Below are 18497 nucleotides of genomic sequence, written 5' to 3'. Positions count from 1 at the left end.
TGCAGGATACAGGAAGGCAATTGTGTAGGGGGGGAATGCTGTCTCTGCCCCATCCAGCCCACACTGTCAGTGAGAAAGTGCAGAGTGGCATCCACCTTTCCTTCTCCTTGTCGTGGTCTCTGAATGCACAAACATGTCTTATGCTCAGCCATGGGGATGGCCAAGCCACTGGCTCCCCGGGCACTGAGAGGCTCCAATGGCCCTTGACCAACTGTCTCTCCAGATGTCCCTGCAACAGCCCCACCACACACCCAGGAAAGTCTCTCTAAGTCAGGGGGGAGGGATTCCTCAAGCGGCCCTGTTCCCCTTCCATAAAACACAGTTCTGTTGCACAGCAAACCGCATGTGCTGAGGACTGAGAACTGCTTTCTGTGCCTACCACGGATACTGAGAACTCATACTTTGCCTTAATACACATTCCAAAACCCCAGAGAAAGCCCTCAGAACCTCAGACTGAAATGGGCTCAGGACAGCAGGGTTCTCGCAGCCACTGGTCTCTAGGGTTGATTCCAGGGCAGTGCAGCTGGACAGCACTGTTTTACCAGGAAAGGAAGACAGTTTAGGGCAAGAAACCTATTTTTAAAAAAAAAACCCTGAGTGGAAAAGCCTAGATGCTTTCAGAGTTCTCATAACTTTGGGAGAATTTGGTCTTTCAAACAACAAGCTATCCTTGTGCAACTATCAACAGATCTCAGGGCTTTAGAGCACGAGCAATGCCAGATGGGTAGCCCTGTGGGTACCAGGATGCCTGTGGTGACAAGCCTGCAACACGACTGTGTGAGAAAAATGATGGAACCAGTAAACCAAAGAGGTGACTCTCCGCACCGGCCTACTGCCCCCTCCAGCTGACCCCAAGCCCTGCCCCAGCATGTGGTGACAGGAATGTACCATTAGCTTGTCATTACCTCCAGCATGTCTCCAGGTCTTAAAAAAGGTTATTACCTAACAACCTACTTTTCAGTAAGCAAAGCCAGGCATGACAGTGCTCCTATCACCTGACCCATCCATGGAAGGGTCAGCAACCAACAACATTAACGTGAGTTGATGGCCATTGTCTAGGCAGTGGCAGTGGAGACCCTTGCAGACGGAGAGACTGCTCAGCAAGGAACGGGTGGGAGTGGTTTTCTGTCTATTATGTCTCTTGACTGGGTGCAGGCCACATGGCTGTGTTCAGTGGGTGAGAATTCATTGGGATGAACACTTGCTTTTCTGTAAGGTAACCATCAGCAAGAAGTCCTCAGAAACTCTGAACTGCAGTGGGTTGATGCAAAAGGCTGCCTGGCCTACTGGCCCTTAACACATCTCTCTGACAGCACACAGGGTGGCCCACACTCACCGGCTGTAGTCCGTCCTCCTGTCTCCTGCCCTGGCTCTGGCGGTTGATGAAGGACCGTGTGGAGACCTTGTAGTGATTCAGAAGGCAGACGATGACCACAACCATCACCGTGACCACCACGATGATGATGATGATCTGGGCAAATTCCAGCTCCGCTGCAAGGGAAGTGGAAAGTACATGAACCACTGGTTCCTCTGCACAAACTTCCGGGCACTGTCACTATCAAAGCTACCAGGAAGCCAAGGCTACTGTACACATCTGCTCCCCAAAGGACAAAGGAGATAGAAACTGTGGTCCCATTTTAGAGAAGAAAAGAGCTGAGTTGCAAGGTTGGTGTCTAACTGGGCTTCCCAGCCCCAGACTGGGGGATTTTACAAAGGACTATGTGAGAAGCTATAGGAGAAGCATAGGGAGTAATTCTAGCGATGTTAGAAGCATACGAAGTATTTCAGTCCAGGCTGACCTGGGCAAAAGCACATGAGCCTATCTGAAAAATAACTACATCAAAAAGGGCGTAGTGGCTCTAGAGAGGTAGAGAGCCTACTCAGCAAACAGAATACCGAGTCCAAACACCAGTACCAGGAAGAGAGAGAGAGGAGGAGGAAGAAAGAGAGAGAGAGAGAGGAAGGGGGAAGAGAGGGAGGAGGGAGGGAGAAACGAAGAGGGAAAAGGAGGGAAGGGTGAGAGAGACAGAGACAGAGACAGAGAGAGGCTGGTACTCTAGTATTCCCTCTAAGGCCATACCTAACTTCTATTAGGCTCTATTTCTCAAAGGTTCCACCATCTTCAAAAAAATTTTTTTTTTTCAAAAGCACCAAGGTCTAGGTACAAAAGGGTGAGAAAACTGAACTTCTCACCCTAGATGGCAGAAAAAGTCCCAAGGGAAATATGACCTCTCTAAATGACAGTCAGCAAGATCTGGCATGGGGCTCCACACCCTAGGAGCTGCCATTCCTTTGGATGTCCCCTAAGACCTAATGGCTGACAACAGGACCTTTAGTGCGCCTTGACCCCCAGAAGCTTATCTAAGAATCTATTTCCTATAGAGAAAAATGGCAAAGGGAGACATAAAATTCATATACCCCTAAAATTTCCTGGTGGGGGCCTGCTGGGCATGGCAGAAACTGCTGACAGTCCGAGAGCAAGTTCAAATGTGACCTCAATTATCAAGCACTTTGACAAATGGGAGGTGATTACTAACCCAGAAACACTACCTTCCGGTCTCCTTTCCTTTTACCTGACCTTTGTGGGCCTGAGATCTCTTGGCTCTCTCCAGAACCCAGGCCCCTGGTACCATGTCATATACCTCCCAAGTCAATAATCTGGAGCTCCATTTCATCATTTTTGGATACCAGATAAAACTAAACTGTGCCTTTCCAGTCTGTTCTTCATGAGACATGATCATGAACCTGCTATTATTTAATTTTATTGTTCATAGCCTAGTACTGGGTAGTGCCTGGCAGGTAGTTAAGTAGTTCCAGTAATAAGAAAAATGACTCAGGTGTTTACCCAGATCCAGAGAAGGTTCATGTACCCATGGCCCCAAAACTGCCCTCTGTGAGTAAACCACTGCTGATAAGACAGAGGCCTTCACTGGGAGAAGACAAGGCCATCTCTGGGGAGCCCTGAGGATTGATGCCAGGAGTGAGTGGCTCAGTGAAGAAATTGAGGAAGGCAAGGAGGTCATTCTGTTCAGGCAGTCAGCGTAGTGATGAAGACTGAGTCCTAGATAATGCCTACTTTTACAAATCCTTGTTTTTATTTTACAGAGTATTCATAAATTACTGTTCAGGTTAAAGTGTGCCCCAGATTTACCAGTTTCCTTTTCTCAAGAGGCTTCATTGCTTTACAAACATGGAGAGGAATGAAAGCCATGGCACAGGGAAGGGCCCTGCTCTTGTGGGTCAACTTTTCACTTGGATGTCTTTCTAGGCCATCCTTTCCTAAATACGGAGGGCAATGTAGAGGAGTGTGTGTAGCAAAGCAAATCAAGTTGTATTTTCATAGTTCTGTGGGCATTTTTATATCATTAAATTTCATCTGAAAGGGTTATTATAAAAAAACGAAAACTTCTTGAACTACAAGCATTATAGATGAAATCGTATACAGTGTGCAGTTGCTTGCAAGCCCTGCAGCTTCCCTGATTCCTCTACCTCAGGCTCATGTGTGATGGGCAAGTGCTCTACTTGTGAGGTATACCCCATCCTGGGCCTTCTTCCTAATTAGTGGACCCATTATGCAAATAAATGGTTCGTTTTTCCTCTTAGAACATGATAAACTTCTTTAAACAATACATATAAACTGTTCTTGTTCTCTGTGGCAGCTATCTATAACAACATACATTCTCTACCTGGTGGCAGCTCAGGTGGCTTGTTGATTTTTATTTTTTTAAGTGATTTAAAGTGTGTGGACAGACAGAGAGTGAAAGAGTATACATATGAAAGAACATGAGTATGTTGTGTTGGCAGACATTTGTCAGTGTAACTGTAGGAAAGATCCCTTAAAAGTAAAATTCCATGTCAAGAGTCCACATCCTCTCCAGCATCTGTTGTTATTAGAGTTCTTGATTATAGCCATTCTAATTGGGTGAGGTGGTATCTCAATGTTGTTTTGATTTGCATTTCTTTTATGGCTAGAGAGGTTGAGCATTTATTCATGTGTCTATTGGCCTTTCTTCCTTCCTCTTCAGAGAAGTGATGCCCCTCAGTAGATGAATGAATCAAGAAAATGTGATAGATAGATAGATAGATAGATAGATAGATAGATAGATAGATAGATAGATAGATAGAGATATACAATGGAATTCTATGCTTCCATTAGAAAGAATGACATTGCCCCATTTGTTCAGAAATGGAAAGACTTTGAAAAAATTACACAAAGTGAAGTAAGCCAGGCCCAAAGAAACATAGGTCCCATGGTTTCCCTTATTTGCAATAACTAGTACATGTGTAGGACAAGCAGAAAAGGCCAAAAGCCATATACATATGACCATATAAGATGATGTTAAGCGAAATGAACCCCAAGATAGGGACACAAATATCTTTTTTCTTTCTTGCTATTGTTTCTAATGTATTTACAGTATACCATGTGATGTTTTTTGTTGCTTTGTATGTTCCTTCCCCATGGTATAACCCCTATTTTCACTGTATTTGATAGTGGTGCCCTGCATCTTGTATATACACTTCTCTAATTTGGGGAGGGGAGGGGAAAAAACAAAATCCTTAAATAAGGATACAGGTTGACCCATTGTAACAATGAGATGTACAAAACACTATGTTGAAAACGAACTTTACAACTTCAGTGGGGGGAGGTAGTTGTGGAGGGGGGAGGGAAGGGATGGTAGGGAGAAAATAAAGAGGCAACAATGCTCAATAGGAAATGTACTCATTACCTTGTTCATGTAACTGTAACCCCTCTGTACAGCATTTTTACAGTAAAAAATATGAAAAGATGTACCTTGTTTTAATTTGTATTTCTCGAATTGCTGGAAATTTCAGATTTTTTTTTTACTATGGCTATGCTAATCTGTATTATCCTTTTTTACTCATATTAATTCATGTTAGTTTATTTGTAGTTTTTTATTTATTTCTCGTGTTTATAAGAAGTATTTACATATTACATCTACAAATCTTTGTTGTAGGCACTGCAATGATTTTTAACTTGGCTGTGAGTTTCTCTCTATATAAATTTTCATGCCATCAAAAGACTGTTTTCTCCCTTTATGGCTTCTAAGTTCCATATTTTCTGGGGAGACTTCCTTTAGTATGATAAAAATATTTTTTCTTGTAAGGTTTTTATTGTTTCATTTTTATGTCTAGATATTTATTTGTGCTATTTTATTCTTTTGACTGGAGATAGCACAAAATAGTCTGTATTGTCTGAAGGAATACTTTATTTTCAATTCAAAAGCCGATTAGATGGATGTCACTGTGTGAAACCATCATGCAAAGGGAAAAAAGAAAATCCCAATCCAGGCACAGTGTTATATGCCTACAATCTTAGCTACTTGAGAGGCAGAGATAGATCAGAAGGATTGTACCTTGAGGCTAGCACAGGCAAGAACTTAGCAATATTCTATTTCAACAAATAACTTGTCTGTGGTGACATATACCTGTAATTCTAGCTACTCAGAAGGCATGGGTAGGTGGTCTGTTGGAGACTAGCCTAGGCAAAACTTCAGATCTACCTGAAAATTAAATGAAGTAGCTGGGTTTGGTGGCTTATGACTGTAATCGTATGTATTTGAGAAGAGGAGATTGGGAAGATCTGGATTTAAGACAAGCCTAGGCAAAAAGTTGGTAACACCCCAGCTTATCTAATAAAAAGCTAGGTATGATTGCATGGGCCTGTCATCCCAGCTACAAAGGAAACATACAGCTACATGACAAGCAGTCATGCCAGCTTGGACATAAATGTGATACCCCATCTCAAAAATAACCAAAGCAACAGGATTTGGGATATGGCTGAAGTTTGCCTAGCAAGTACAAGGCCCTGAGTTCAAACCCAATGGTGAAAAAAAAATCTCACCAAGGCAGAGTGAGGTTATAGTATACTCAGGTGCTTGTGGAAGCAGAAACATGTTCTTCAGGGGGCTGCATGCCAGGTAAGCCACCTTCAGTAATTCCAGCTGGCACTCTGGGAGGATGGCAGCCTGATAAGAGCCAGTTCTCCATTTCTACTATAGAACTTGGCCCAGGCATGAGAGGGAGATCCTTCTGCAGACAAGAAAGACCCAGGGGATGTCCAGGTCTCCATACCATCCCAACAAGTGACTTGTAGTTTGCTAGTTTTGTGTTAGGGTCCCTTGTGGGACTTCTGAATCCCGCCATGCTGATGTCACAGACTCCAGGAATGGGGACCAGAGTAGAAACCTGTGGCTACTTCTTGCTTTGAACTCAAGCCAAAACTGACAATGAGAACAGACCACTTTTTCAGGTAAGTTGCAAGAGATGGAAAATTAACAAAATGGAGAATATGAAGGTTTTACTCGGCTTAGGGTTGCAAATACCATCCTAGGAAGGATCCAGTAAATTCTCAAGGAAAAATTGTAGAAATAGAGTGAGGATTTGGGGGGAAGAGCACAAAGACCTCCAGATCCTGGGTTCCTGTACGAGGTTAGGCCCTCCCCTCACACCCTCGTTAGCAATTCCCCTTCTCACAGCCTGAGTTAGGTGATGGGCTAGGGGGCCAGCAATGGTGCATAGAGCCTGGGAGACACAGAAAGGAGTAATGCTTGTTTGGGCTTATGGTGGGGATGGGCTGGAAAGGAGAGGCTAAGGAGAGACTGAATTTGGAATAAGCTTGAAGGAAGAAACACTTTATATGACTCACAGGAGTAGTAGTGTTCCAAGAAAATAATAAGATGCTTTGGGTTTTCAAAGTTTTCTGTGCTCAGTATGGGTCTGAAAATGACCCCTGGTCAAGTTCCTTGATTCTGATAGCTACTGATATCAACAGAAGGATGCCAGAAAAGCAGGCCACATGAATGAAGGATTTAAGGCCAAAGTTCAGTTTTCCCCACTCTCCTCCTTTGATGCAACTGCAGTTCACAGTGCTATAGATGAATCACTGCCATCTAAACACCAGAAATTTTATTTAAAAAATCTAAAGTTTACAGGGACGCATCATAGTGCCTTATTTTCTTATTGCAAAACAGTAGCAATGACAACAGTAATGACAAAATCTCTATTTTTATAAAAAAAAATCTCTAAGAAATTCCAAGCTTCAGAGTAGAGGCTTACAGGAACAGAATTGTGTGATGTCTGTTGGTCTATTCCATCATTCAATAGGGAACTGAACTGAATCATACTAGAGACATGAGTGTCTGTCCTATTTTTAACAAGCTCTGGAGAAGTATGGTTGTAGCACCTTGGGTTCCTAAGATAACACTGATTTCTATTCGTGGAGTGGCTAGCACCATCTTCCATTTGGTCTTTCTTCCATTAATGTATCATTCTCTGCTTAAATCCTGGTGTGTAAATGCCTTATTTCTTAAGTTTCTCATATGTAACATATGGCCCTGCAGATCTGATCATGGGGGAATGGGGCAAAGTGTGGGGCCCTCATTGTCTTTCCTTTCACTAGGCACATTGAACATTTGGGAACACTGCAGGGCTCAACATGGCTGCAGATCCTGCACACGGTCCTGAGCTGCTTAGCACCCACTCTTACCAGCCGCAGCCACTCTACTTCATTCCCGTGCTTGCTGGAACCTGGGAACACTGAGACCACTGCCAACCTGCTGCTGAATCTTACCCTGCTGGCAGCCCCTTTTTCCAGCAAACCCTGTCAACCACCACCAGCAGCAGCCCCCTCACCGCAGGCATAGCAACAGGCCCAACCAACACATTGCTAGCCTTGTTTGTTTTCTGCACTGTGAACTCTGTCCGCGTTTCCTTCCTGTCCCTGTCTGGTTCAGCAAGAGACAGGCGTGGGGATAAGATGACAGCCCTGGGGGTGTCTTGCTCTTTATTTATGGCTCCATGATACTTTTAAAGTGCTGAATGTTCTTCAAGGCTGGTAAATTCTTTCCAGAATCTTACAGAGACAAGGAGGCCATGGTGACAGAAAGATAAGTGAAGGCAGGAATTGGAATCTACTTAGACTATAATTGTCTTAGGTTTGTGAACTGTTAGTATAAAAATATTCTGGGAGATCTTAATGGTTGAATGAAAATTCACACTCATTAAACACTATGTTTGAAGGGAATATCCAGCCTGTGTTATGAGATGACTTCACAGCTTGAAATTTAGAAGGGCAAAACAATAAGAACTATAGTTTTACTGATTATATGTTTAAAATTGTGTTTTCCTTGGAGATTGGTTGACTACTCCAATTTACCTCACAACAGTATCAGAATATCAGGAAGGAAGGAAGGAAGGAAGGAAGGAAGGAAGGAAGGAAGGAAGGAAGGAAGGAAGGAAGGAAGGAAGGAAGGTAGGTGAGGGAGGGAAGGAGGGAGGAAAGGGAAGAAGGAAGAAGGGAAAGGAAGAAAGGAAGAAAGGAAGAAGGGAGGGGAAGAGAGAGGGAAGAATGGAGGGGGGAAGGAGGGAGAAAGGATGAAGGGAGGAAGGGAGGGAGGAAAGGGAGAGGGAGGAAAGGGAAGAGAAGGGAAGGGAAGAAGGAAGGGAGGGAAGGAGGGAGGGTAGAGAGGAAAGGAAGGGAGGGAAGAACAGAAGGAAGAAGGGAGGGGAACAGAGAGGGAAGAAGGGAGGGAGGGAAGAAAGAAAGGAAAAAGGGAGCAGAAGAGAGGGAGGAAGGAGGGAGGGAGGGAAGGAGGGAGGAAGGAAGGAAAGAAGGAAGGATGGAAGGGAGGGAGGGAGGGGAGAGGAGAGGAGAAAGGGAGGGAGGGGAAGAGAGAGGGAGGAAGGGAGGGAGGGAAAGAAGAAGGGAGGGAAAGAAGGAAGAAAGGGAAAGAGAGAGAGAGAGAGAGAGAGAGAGAGAGAGAGAGAGAGACCTACTCTATACCCAGAGTGGGTGCCTCCTGTGGGTTTTCCTTTCCTTTCTTTGCAATCCTTCAGTGACAGGATCAGGACATTGCGGCACTCCTTAGAGCACTTGAATGCAGTGCTGGCTGACAGTCTTGTCAGTGCTATCATCTTGTCTTCCCCCATACAGTGAGCCTTGGGTAAGATCTGCTTGATCCACGGTGTCCTAGCATCAAGTTGCATGTCACATGTAAGTTGATAAGGAAGCCCTTGCCTAATTTGCTTAAATGGTAGCCCATATACAACCATATCCTATCAATCACTTCAGTGGTGTTGAAATTTTGCCAAGGGTTTCACATTTTGCACCAATTACCCATTATTCCAACCCAAAGGAGATGGCAGCAGTCACTGAAAAAGAGGGCCATAGTAGCAATAAATTACCTGTTTATATATTCCTACAGTTTGGAGGATGATAACAACAATTGCTAGGGATTAATGTGAGGTCAGGTGTGGTCCAGACACAACCAAGTGACTCCTCTGATGTTGGCAGGGTGGTAATCATCAGCAGCAATGAGCTTAACTCAGGAGTCCCCAGATTGCAGACTCTGAGAGACTATCCAGCCGAGACAAGGTTGAAGACCCAACCATCCATCCAGCACCATGACTTTCTCACCAGGTCTTTTAGAAAGAAATTTACCTAATATGTTCCACTCAAACATGACTGATGAGACTCTCTGGAAACATAGCAGAGGAGTAAGAGCAATTATAAGCCTCTTAAAAGTCTATCCCTCTGCTATGCTATAAATGGGGAAAAATACATACCTGAAATCATAATCCCCCTATAGGATTCATTTATAATCCACCCTCATCCCACCTCCACATGCCTAAATTAAGAAAGTGTCAGAAGAAACCCAGATGCAAGGCACCGCCTTCTTCATAATCAGGAGTGGTAGCTTCAGCATGCTCCCATGCAGCAGCCTGCCTGTCTACCTCTTACTTGCTCTGGCTCGGTAGCTTTGGGAACCCAGTTCCCAATAGCTGCTGTTACTACCTTGATTACTTCAGAAACGATTTAGTGAGCCAACCACATTCCAAGAAATAGATCTTTCTTTAAAATGCTATTTTCAACAATTCAGTGACCAGAAATAGAAAAGTACTCATTCATCACTGAGTAAGAGAACTTCTGGGGGGAGGTTTTAGCCTAATGTATAGAGCATTTGAAAAACAAAACTCAAAAGCAACAAATCTGTGTATTTACGTAGAACATCTCCAACAGGAACAAACTAATTACAGACTGCAAAGATGATAAAAAGGCTGCAAACATGTTCCTAAAAAGTCTCTTCCTGAAAGCTGTGAGTGGCACACCACTCTGCAGCCAGACAAACTTCTTGAGGACTTTTCATCTCCTTAACTCGGTCCTCAAAACAAACTGAAGGAGAAGCAATCACCAACCCCAAAGAGCATGCACCACCCATAGCTGGCCTCTGTAAGATGTACCTTTTTTAAAGAAGAGGTCTTTAAACTGAGCCTCCTTCAGAGTGCTGTTGTTCAGCTGGTCACTGGACATAATCGAGTCCTTTGGAAGAAGGGTCCAATTGTGACACAGCCCTACCTCCACCCCAGTTCAAACCATCCCTTCAGCTTCAGGCAATCTCCTCTCTAGCAGCTCAGAGCTGCAGTTATAGCCAGCATGGGGTGTGGGAGAGCAAGTGAGAGTGGGGTGTGTGTCTCTCTCTCTCTCTCTCTCCCTCTCTCTCTCTCTCTCTCTCTCTCTCTCTCTCTCTCTCTCTCCTGTATCAGCAGGACCCAGCCCAGGTGCTAGACTCAAATGCTGTGGCTGCGACCGCAGACTGTGGCTGCCAATTATCAACTGCCATCAACAGAAATCAGGAGCTCGGCAGCAGGAAGCCAGCAGTGTCACAAAGCATAGAGTAAGTATAGAGTCTCCATTCCTGAGACCAGCTGAACATCTTGAATTGTTTACAGCAACATATATATCAATGATTAGTCTACATTTCTCGGCTTTGGCTTCATACATGTCATACTCACATACATACACTAACATCTCACATACACTCACATACTCTCTCTCTCACACACACACACACACACACAGAGGCAAGCAGAATGCAGTCAGACAGTTCATCTTGTTCTATTACATTCAATAATCTTTTAAACAAGCAAATATCAAATCAGACAAGGCAGAAAGAGGGAAACTTGAAAATCTCAACACAACACTTCTTTCCCTCATCTCTGCTGGAAGCTTTCAGAGTTGAAAAAAAATGGAGAGAGTGCTTACCCAGGCGACACACGTGACAGATAGGGACTCAAACACAGAGTGCCTCTCCTATAGATCCAAATCACAGAGCACAACTCAGCTTGGAGCACCTATCACCTTCTTCACTCTGGGAGTCGGGCAGCAGGCTGTCCTTCTGAATTCTCCTTTCCCCAAAGTACCAACTGGTGACAGCAGCTCTCTAAAGCTCTTACAGTACTGGGGACTGGCACTATTATAACATGCCAAGAACACTCAGTGATTCTCTCTCTCTCTCTCTCTCTCTCTCTCTCTCTCTCTCTCTTTCTTCCCCCCCTCCCTCCCATTATCTCTCAGTGTTAGCAGTACCAATACACAACAGAATCCTCCAACTCAGGACGCTCAATCTTACCATGCAGTTTACTTAAAGAGGTCTGAAATTAGAGGGGGAAAAATCCCAGGGAAAAACGCAATTGGATCATGAAAGCAATATTCTCTCAAGAGGACACTGCCTCCTGGTTCATGTTATGCAATTATGGTCTTTTCCCCCTGAAGTCTAAACTGTTTGTTTCAAATGTACACAAAACATCTCTCATGCATCCTGATGCCCTGAGGCTGTGTGAAGAGACTTCAAGGAAGGCTGTGGGTCTGCCACAGTTTTCAGGGGGGGAAAAAGCACCAGTCAGCTATGGTGAAAAGGCAACATGCCAGGGTGGTGCTACAAATAACCCCAGCCTCAAGCATTGCTCTAACCCCAGAATAGCTTTTGTTTTTCCTTATTTAGGGTAAATAGGAATGACATGTGGACCATAACAATAGTTTTGGCTGTAGGAGGAGTTGTCATAACAAAACCAAACTCTGTTGGTTACTACCAGCCTGAGAAATGAGGCCAGTTATGTCAGCAGCCTGCCCCTGCTGTGGGCCCAGGACTGGGGCATAACAGCAGGAAGTGGGCACTGATGTCACTGCTGGGTCCTTGGGTTAGATAGAAGACATCTTTCCTGTTCTAATCATTGAGATTAGGGCCAGGAATAGAACAAAAACCACCACCAAGACTTTTCAGGGGTTTCATGTAGATAAAAGAAGTTCAGCCAGGTGCCAAGGGCTCACCTCTGTAATCCTCCCTACTCAGAAGGCTGAGATCTGAGTATTGCAGTTCAAAGCCAGCCCTGACAGGGAAGTCTGTGAGACTCTTAACTCTAATAAACTACAAAAAAGCTGGAAGTGGAGCTCTGGCTCAAGTGGTAGAGCATTAGCCTGGCACAAAAGGGACAGCACCTAGGGTTTGAGCTCAAGCCCAGGACCTAAACCAAAACAAAGTTCAGTTCAGCAAGAAAATTAGCAGCTATGCAGAGTTGTATGGGCAAATCAACACTGTCTGATTTTTCTTGAGAACTTTCCAAAGTAAAATTGTACTTCCCCTCCTTTGGGTCATCCATTCCCCAGACTTTTTCTAGAGCCCACTGCTGAATGAGTCACAGTCTTAGGGAGAGCCAATTAGAGAGCTGATGCTCTCTCACCCCTGCTCATTGGCTGCTCCAGAGAATGGCAGCTTCAGAAGGTTCAACCCTCTGCTTCCACATCAGGTGGCTTCCCTGCATTTCTGGGCTCCAGCTCTCATAGCTCAGGGGCCTTGGTGTGCGAGGGTGACACTTGAGAGTCAAGGTTGGCCAACACTCTCTACACCAGGTACTTACTGAAAGTACTCCTAAGATTGCATTTGATTGACATATAAATCTGTTCTTTAAAATTGGGAATTTATTCAACTTCCTGGCACCTAAAACTCTCTTTACTGATAGAGGTATCTGCATTTTTGAAACAGCAAATAGCCCAATAGACACTTCATTATTTACAATGAAGTGTCTACACAATTAAAAAAAAAAACATTTAAAAATTTTAATGGTCACACACCTTGCTTGCCTGGCTTCCTTTTCACAGGCACTCTGGTCATGGCAGTTAATCTTAAACTCCCTGTTCATTCTATTTAATATTCTCATTGTTTAATCTATTTAAAAATTGTGTTAAAACCTTTGACTTTATGGGTAAAGGTTTATTTTAATTACTGCCCTGGCATACACACTGTGACTCAATGGCTGCCCTGTGTTCTTTTGGAACACACTGCATATCTGCTGAAACTTCTGGGCTCCTGTTTGGAGTATGTGCAACCTCTGGCCTTCATGATCTCGTCAATGTGGCATCCTTCCCAGCACACACAGAGGGGCTATTTGGGTTAATTCACCAGGTGGTGTTCTTGATCTTTATTGTTAAGTACCCTCAGAGGAAGATACTTCAGGAAGCAAGTTCAGAGGCCAAAATCACAAATCAAGGGACAAGCATCATAATTCTAGCTGACTATGAAAATATGTAACTCACAGACTTTTTAACTGACAGGTGTTAATGCTTCTTTTCCCTCAATTGGGGGAAAAAGCAGCACACACAGTGGAAGAGAGAGAGAGACCAGTGTGCTGGACAAAAGCAAATTGTGTAAAATGTAACAGTGTGTAAAACATTTACATTCAATGCCAGGCATTCGTGGCTCATGCCTATAATCCTAGCTACTCAGGAAGCTGACATCAGAGGATTGCAATCCGAAGCCAATCCAGGCACAAAACTCTGTTAGACTCTTATTTCCAACTGGCCACCAAAAGCCAGAAGTGGAGCTGTGCCTCAAGTAGTAGAGCACTAGCCTTGAGTATAAAAGTTCAGGGACAGTGTCCCAGGTCCTGAGTTCAAGCCCTAGGACTGGCACAAAAAAAATTGCATTCAGGGCTGGGAAGGTGGCTCAGTGGTAGAGCGCTTGCCTTGCATCCATGAGGCCCTGGGTTCAGTTCCTCAGCACCACATAAACAAAAAGAAAAAAGCCGGAAGTGGCACTGTGGCTCAAGCGGTAAAGCACTAACCTTGAGCTGAAGAGCTGAGGGACAGTGCCCAGGCCCAGAGTTCAGGCCACGACCGGACCCAAACAAACAAACAAAAAAAATTGCATTCAAGAATGCTTCCTCTCTAAATACTCAGGTGAGCTCACTTTACTATATGGCTTCTATGAGGTTAGAAATATGTCTCAACTCTGTAAAAGTCTTCTATACACTCATCAAGAAGCCTGAAATATGGTTCCAGACGGGTCAGCTAATATGGATGTCTTCACAAGGCCTTGTTGGTAGCAACACAATAGGAGTAGCTCTATCTTCATAAACTAGTGCTTACTCCACCTCAGACTTGTGCTCTAGAAAGGTCTTCAGCCCATTAATCTATCTGACAAATATTTACCAGGTGTTCACAACCCTTATGAGGAAATATATGGGACCTTCAATATAATCCTACAGATAACCCTTTCTGAGGGGCTGAATTTGTCTTAGGTTCTATACATACGTCATTTATTAAAAAAAAAAAAAACAACAACCTGAGAATTGGCTGTCAGCCAGGATCTGAACAGTGTAAATTGGGGCTGGGAGCCCCAATACCTTGAATGATCAAAAGAGAAAGATTTAGTAGTCTAAGTTTTAAAACCTAAAGGCTCAGGAACTGCTCAGAGTATCTTAAGAAAAAAAAAAGCCAAGTGGTGAGTTGTAAGCCAATACTCTGCTATCTAGAGATATATCATTTGAACTGCGTGCTAGTGCTTATGCTTATAATACTAGCTACTCAGGAGGCTGAGATCTGAGGATCATGGTTCAAAGCCAGCTCAGGTATGAAAGTCTGTGAGCCTCTTTTCTTTTTCTTTTGGTTACTCATGGGGCTTGAACTCAGGGCTTGGGTGCTGACCCTGAACTCTTGCCCAAGGCTAGTGCCCTACCACTTTGAGCCAAAGTATCACTTCTGGTTTTCTGGTGGTTAATTGGGGATAAGATAGATTATCATGGACTTTCCTGCCCAGGCTGCCCTTGAACTGCAGTCCTCAGATCTCAGCCTTCTAAGAGGCTAGGATTCCAGGTGTGAACTATCCGTACCTGGCTGTGAACCTCTTCAATTAATCATCAAAAAGCCAGAAGTGAAACTGTGGCTCAAGTGGAGAATACTAGCCTTGAGCAAAAGAAGCTCAGGGATAGGGCACAGGTCCTGAGTTGAGACCCTAGAACTGGCACCCCCCCAAAAAAAAAGATTATTTGAAGAGTTAAAAACCCTTTCAATGATTATGCAGCAGTAAGTTGGTATTTATAAACATTTATACAGATTTACTGCTATGTTTTAGGAATTTTTAGACTTTGTACCTCTTCTATCCATACACCAACCATGGAAGGTATATTTTCTTATTTCTATTTTATAGATGAGGTGCTGAGGCTCAAGAAGATATTTTGTCCCAGATCAAATGCTTAGTAGGAAGCAGATAGGAATTGAACTCTAGACATCATTACTTAGAAACTAGACAGTTTGACTTGGATACACCCAACTCCACCTACCATTTGATTGATAGGCAGTGAACTTAGAATTGTCCAAAAATTAACAAAGTAAAAATCCCTGAAACTACTAAAGGATGTCATCAGATCATGTGAATTTATTTTGATTGTTTTAGCCTGGTGATAGTTTCTTTTGGGCACAAAGAGGGCGTGTTAATTTACAATTCCATGTTCACAGATGAACATCTGTATGTGTTGTTGGGAGTCTGTTGGAGCCATGTTCTGTGACTTAAATGCCTGTGACTGCAGCTCCTGGGAGACCCAATAGCCCTGTCTATGATATACTCCTGTTCTCTGAAGTTTATGACTAGGCCATAAAATGTTGCTCTGAGATGAAATTTTCCACATAAAAATTAAGCCCAGGAATTTAGGCCTTTACAAAATGAAGAAGTGCAGTTTAAGCAAATTTTTTATTCTTAAAGTCATGACTGAGGATTTTAAAAGAATGCAAGTTTTACATTCCTAAAGAATAAAAACATCTAATAGTTTGGTATTTGTGGACACGAGCTTATATCACCTAATACATTACTAATGTTCCCATAGTACTTACAACACTGCAACACAGAGAAGCTTTTATGGAAACTAAATGCTCTGCTTCCAATCTAACCCATTTTGGTAGAAATGTTAATAGATAAAGAAGTATGTGACTCTGTGGAGCTAGCAAGCCAAAAAGGTAGACTAGAAGCTTATTTATTCTGTAGCCTTCTAACAGTAAACTCCCTACTAACAGAGTTTAGAGTTTACCTCACTCATTGTCTATAGAACTACAGTATTATTTCTGTCAAGGAAAAAAAAGAATTCTATTATTTCATGGTTATGAAAGTACAGATTTTTACAATACCTAAACTACTGTCCACTAAGTAATTTATATATCTTTGAAATCCAGTTAGTCTTCCAAATCTCATAAGAATATGAAGGATAGTAGAAAGTTTTATAGTGACAGAACTCAGGGGCCATTTAAATACAAGTTTGGGGTCCAGTGCTACCTTCTAACTATGTTAGCTTGAGTTAGGTCCATGTCCTCATTTGTAAAATGAGACTGAGAATACTCCTCTTACCTGGTATTTTGGAGAAGAAAGTCAAACATCTAACCTTCACTACTCGGAGTGTGGGCCCAAGGACTGGCAGCAGCACTGCAGCTGATCAGAAACACAGGATATCCTATTCCAAACTTGCATTTAAACAAGATCCCAAGGTAAGCCGCATGCCCATCAAAACTTCAGAAACCCAGATCTCCTCCTTATTCCCTGTTTGGATTTAAATGGGCATTTCTGGGGCTGTCAATACAGGAAATGATAGTAGAATCCAAGTCTCTTGCCTTTGGTGACTGTCATTCAACTAATTTTAAAAAATGGCATTCAAAGTTGGGCATGTGGCTCACACTTAGCAGCTCCTTGGGAAGTGGTGGTAGGAGGATTGTAGTTTGCAGTTGGCCTGGGCTAAGTTATTGAGAGAATATCTGAAAAACAAACTACAAGCAAAAGCACTAAGGGTAGTAGTGGCTCAACTTGCAGAGCATGTGAGATCTTGAGTTCAATCCCAGTACTGAAAACAAACAAAAAAATGAAAAAAAATCAAAGATATGCAACATATAAGCATGTATGTACACATGAATGTTAAAATGTCCATGCTGCCATCTTGGTCTAAGGGCAGGCCACAGCACCACAGGACAGCTTCCCACTCTTTTCTTCCCAGCTGATGGGCTGTTCTTTTCCCACCCCATGCTTTAGAACAAGCAGGACATTATTAGTATTGTCAGGGCCTGTAAGAATGGCAAAGCTAACTGACAATAACAGAGACACTTGTATTGGGACACAATTTCAGGACTTTTGAACAAAATGTATCAAGAAAGCATTATAATTTTTGTTCTCTGGAAAAACTCAAGAGCCAGGAGCAGATTCTTTTGAAGATAAAAATATGAAGCTGACTGCTCCAAACCTATAAACCTGGCACCATTCTTTCCATGCTTCCTTTTACCCTAAGCTTCCTGCTCTCTAAGACAGGCAGTGTCAGGGCAGTAAAATCCTGATACTTGTGAGTTCTAGAAACAAGTTTTCACTTTTGTTGCATGCATCCTGCTTATCCGAGAGGTGGTGACACACTCCAAAATGTTTTCCCCCTCAATAAGGCTTACTGATGATGCCTTTTATAAGTAACCTAGCATCACCAAAGGCAGGGGGGGGGGGGGGCGGGGGGAAGCAGGGAGGGGGAAAGGGAGAAGGAAGACGTGATTTAAAGTAGCCAAAGGAAAGATCTACTCAAGCCTTTAAATGTTTCAGTTGAAATACATTCACTATAAAAGTGCAGTGAATGTTTTTAATATTTAAAATAATTGGGATAATTCAGAAGTATAGTATGAGGCAAACATCAGAGAAACTGTGGGCTAAAATTCCAAGTTAAACCACAATTAACCTCTACTTACATCTATATAACAATACTCCATTCTCATCTTTGGCACTTCTGGAAAATGTTTTATTTTACTTCTTTTTTTGGGGGGGGGGGTCCGGTCGTGGGGCCTGAACTCTGGGCCTGGGCGCTGTCCCTCAGCTCTTCAGCTCAAGGCTAGCACTCTACCACTTGAGCCACAGCACCACTTCCGGCTTTTTTCTTTTTGCTTATGTGGTGCTGAGGAATTGAACCCAGGGCCTCTGGCGTGCAAGGCAAGCGCTCTACCACTGAGCCACCTTCTCAGCCCCTTATTTTACTTCTTAAATAAATTACATTTCCCAACCTTATCTAAAAACTGGAAATCATCCTATTTCTGGATGGAATATAGAAAATGAAGCCTAAAATATTACAGCTCAAATCCTAGGTATTTCTGTTCCTGTTAAAAGACAGTGGGCCTGTATCATCACTAACATCTCTTAGACATTTAATGTAGAGGATAGGTACATGCTACCATTTTTGGAGCTTCCCCTTTCTTTGTTTATAAATTATGAAATGTGTCCAAGTAGCACCAAGATATTTAGCTTTGATAAAAGTATTAACTTCTTCAAAAGGTGAGATAAAGTCAAGGCACATTCTAAAGTCACTGGATTAGAAGTATTATGAAAGATATATTAGCCAAAAGAAAGATCTACTCAAGC

General features: G+C 43.1%; 1 protein-coding gene across 4 annotated transcripts in view; it reads right to left on the bottom strand.

Moving 5' to 3' along the window:
* Positions 1–18497, bottom strand: part of Ldlrad4 (low density lipoprotein receptor class A domain containing 4) — a 347246-nt gene that overhangs the window by 15589 nt on the left and 313160 nt on the right. For 2 of the 4 annotated variants that reach the window (XM_042683674.1, XM_042683673.1), the window contains exon 4: positions 1337–1491. In XM_042683674.1, the coding sequence (XP_042539608.1) occupies positions 1337–1491 (155 nt within the window). Of the gene's footprint in view, positions 1–1336; positions 1492–10260; positions 10404–12496; positions 12500–17545; positions 17551–18497 lie in introns of those variants that run through there. The other 2 variants (XM_042683676.1, XM_042683675.1) reach the window with 2 other exon arrangements.

The sequence above is a fragment of the Dipodomys spectabilis genome, unplaced genomic scaffold, assembly GCF_019054845.1.
Source record: "Dipodomys spectabilis isolate Male_0828 unplaced genomic scaffold, ASM1905484v1 ptg000083l, whole genome shotgun sequence".
NCBI classification, from domain to species: domain Eukaryota; kingdom Metazoa; phylum Chordata; class Mammalia; order Rodentia; family Heteromyidae; genus Dipodomys; species Dipodomys spectabilis.
The sequence above is the reverse complement of the archived record's forward strand: the minus strand, read 5'-3'. Positions and strand labels throughout refer to the sequence as shown.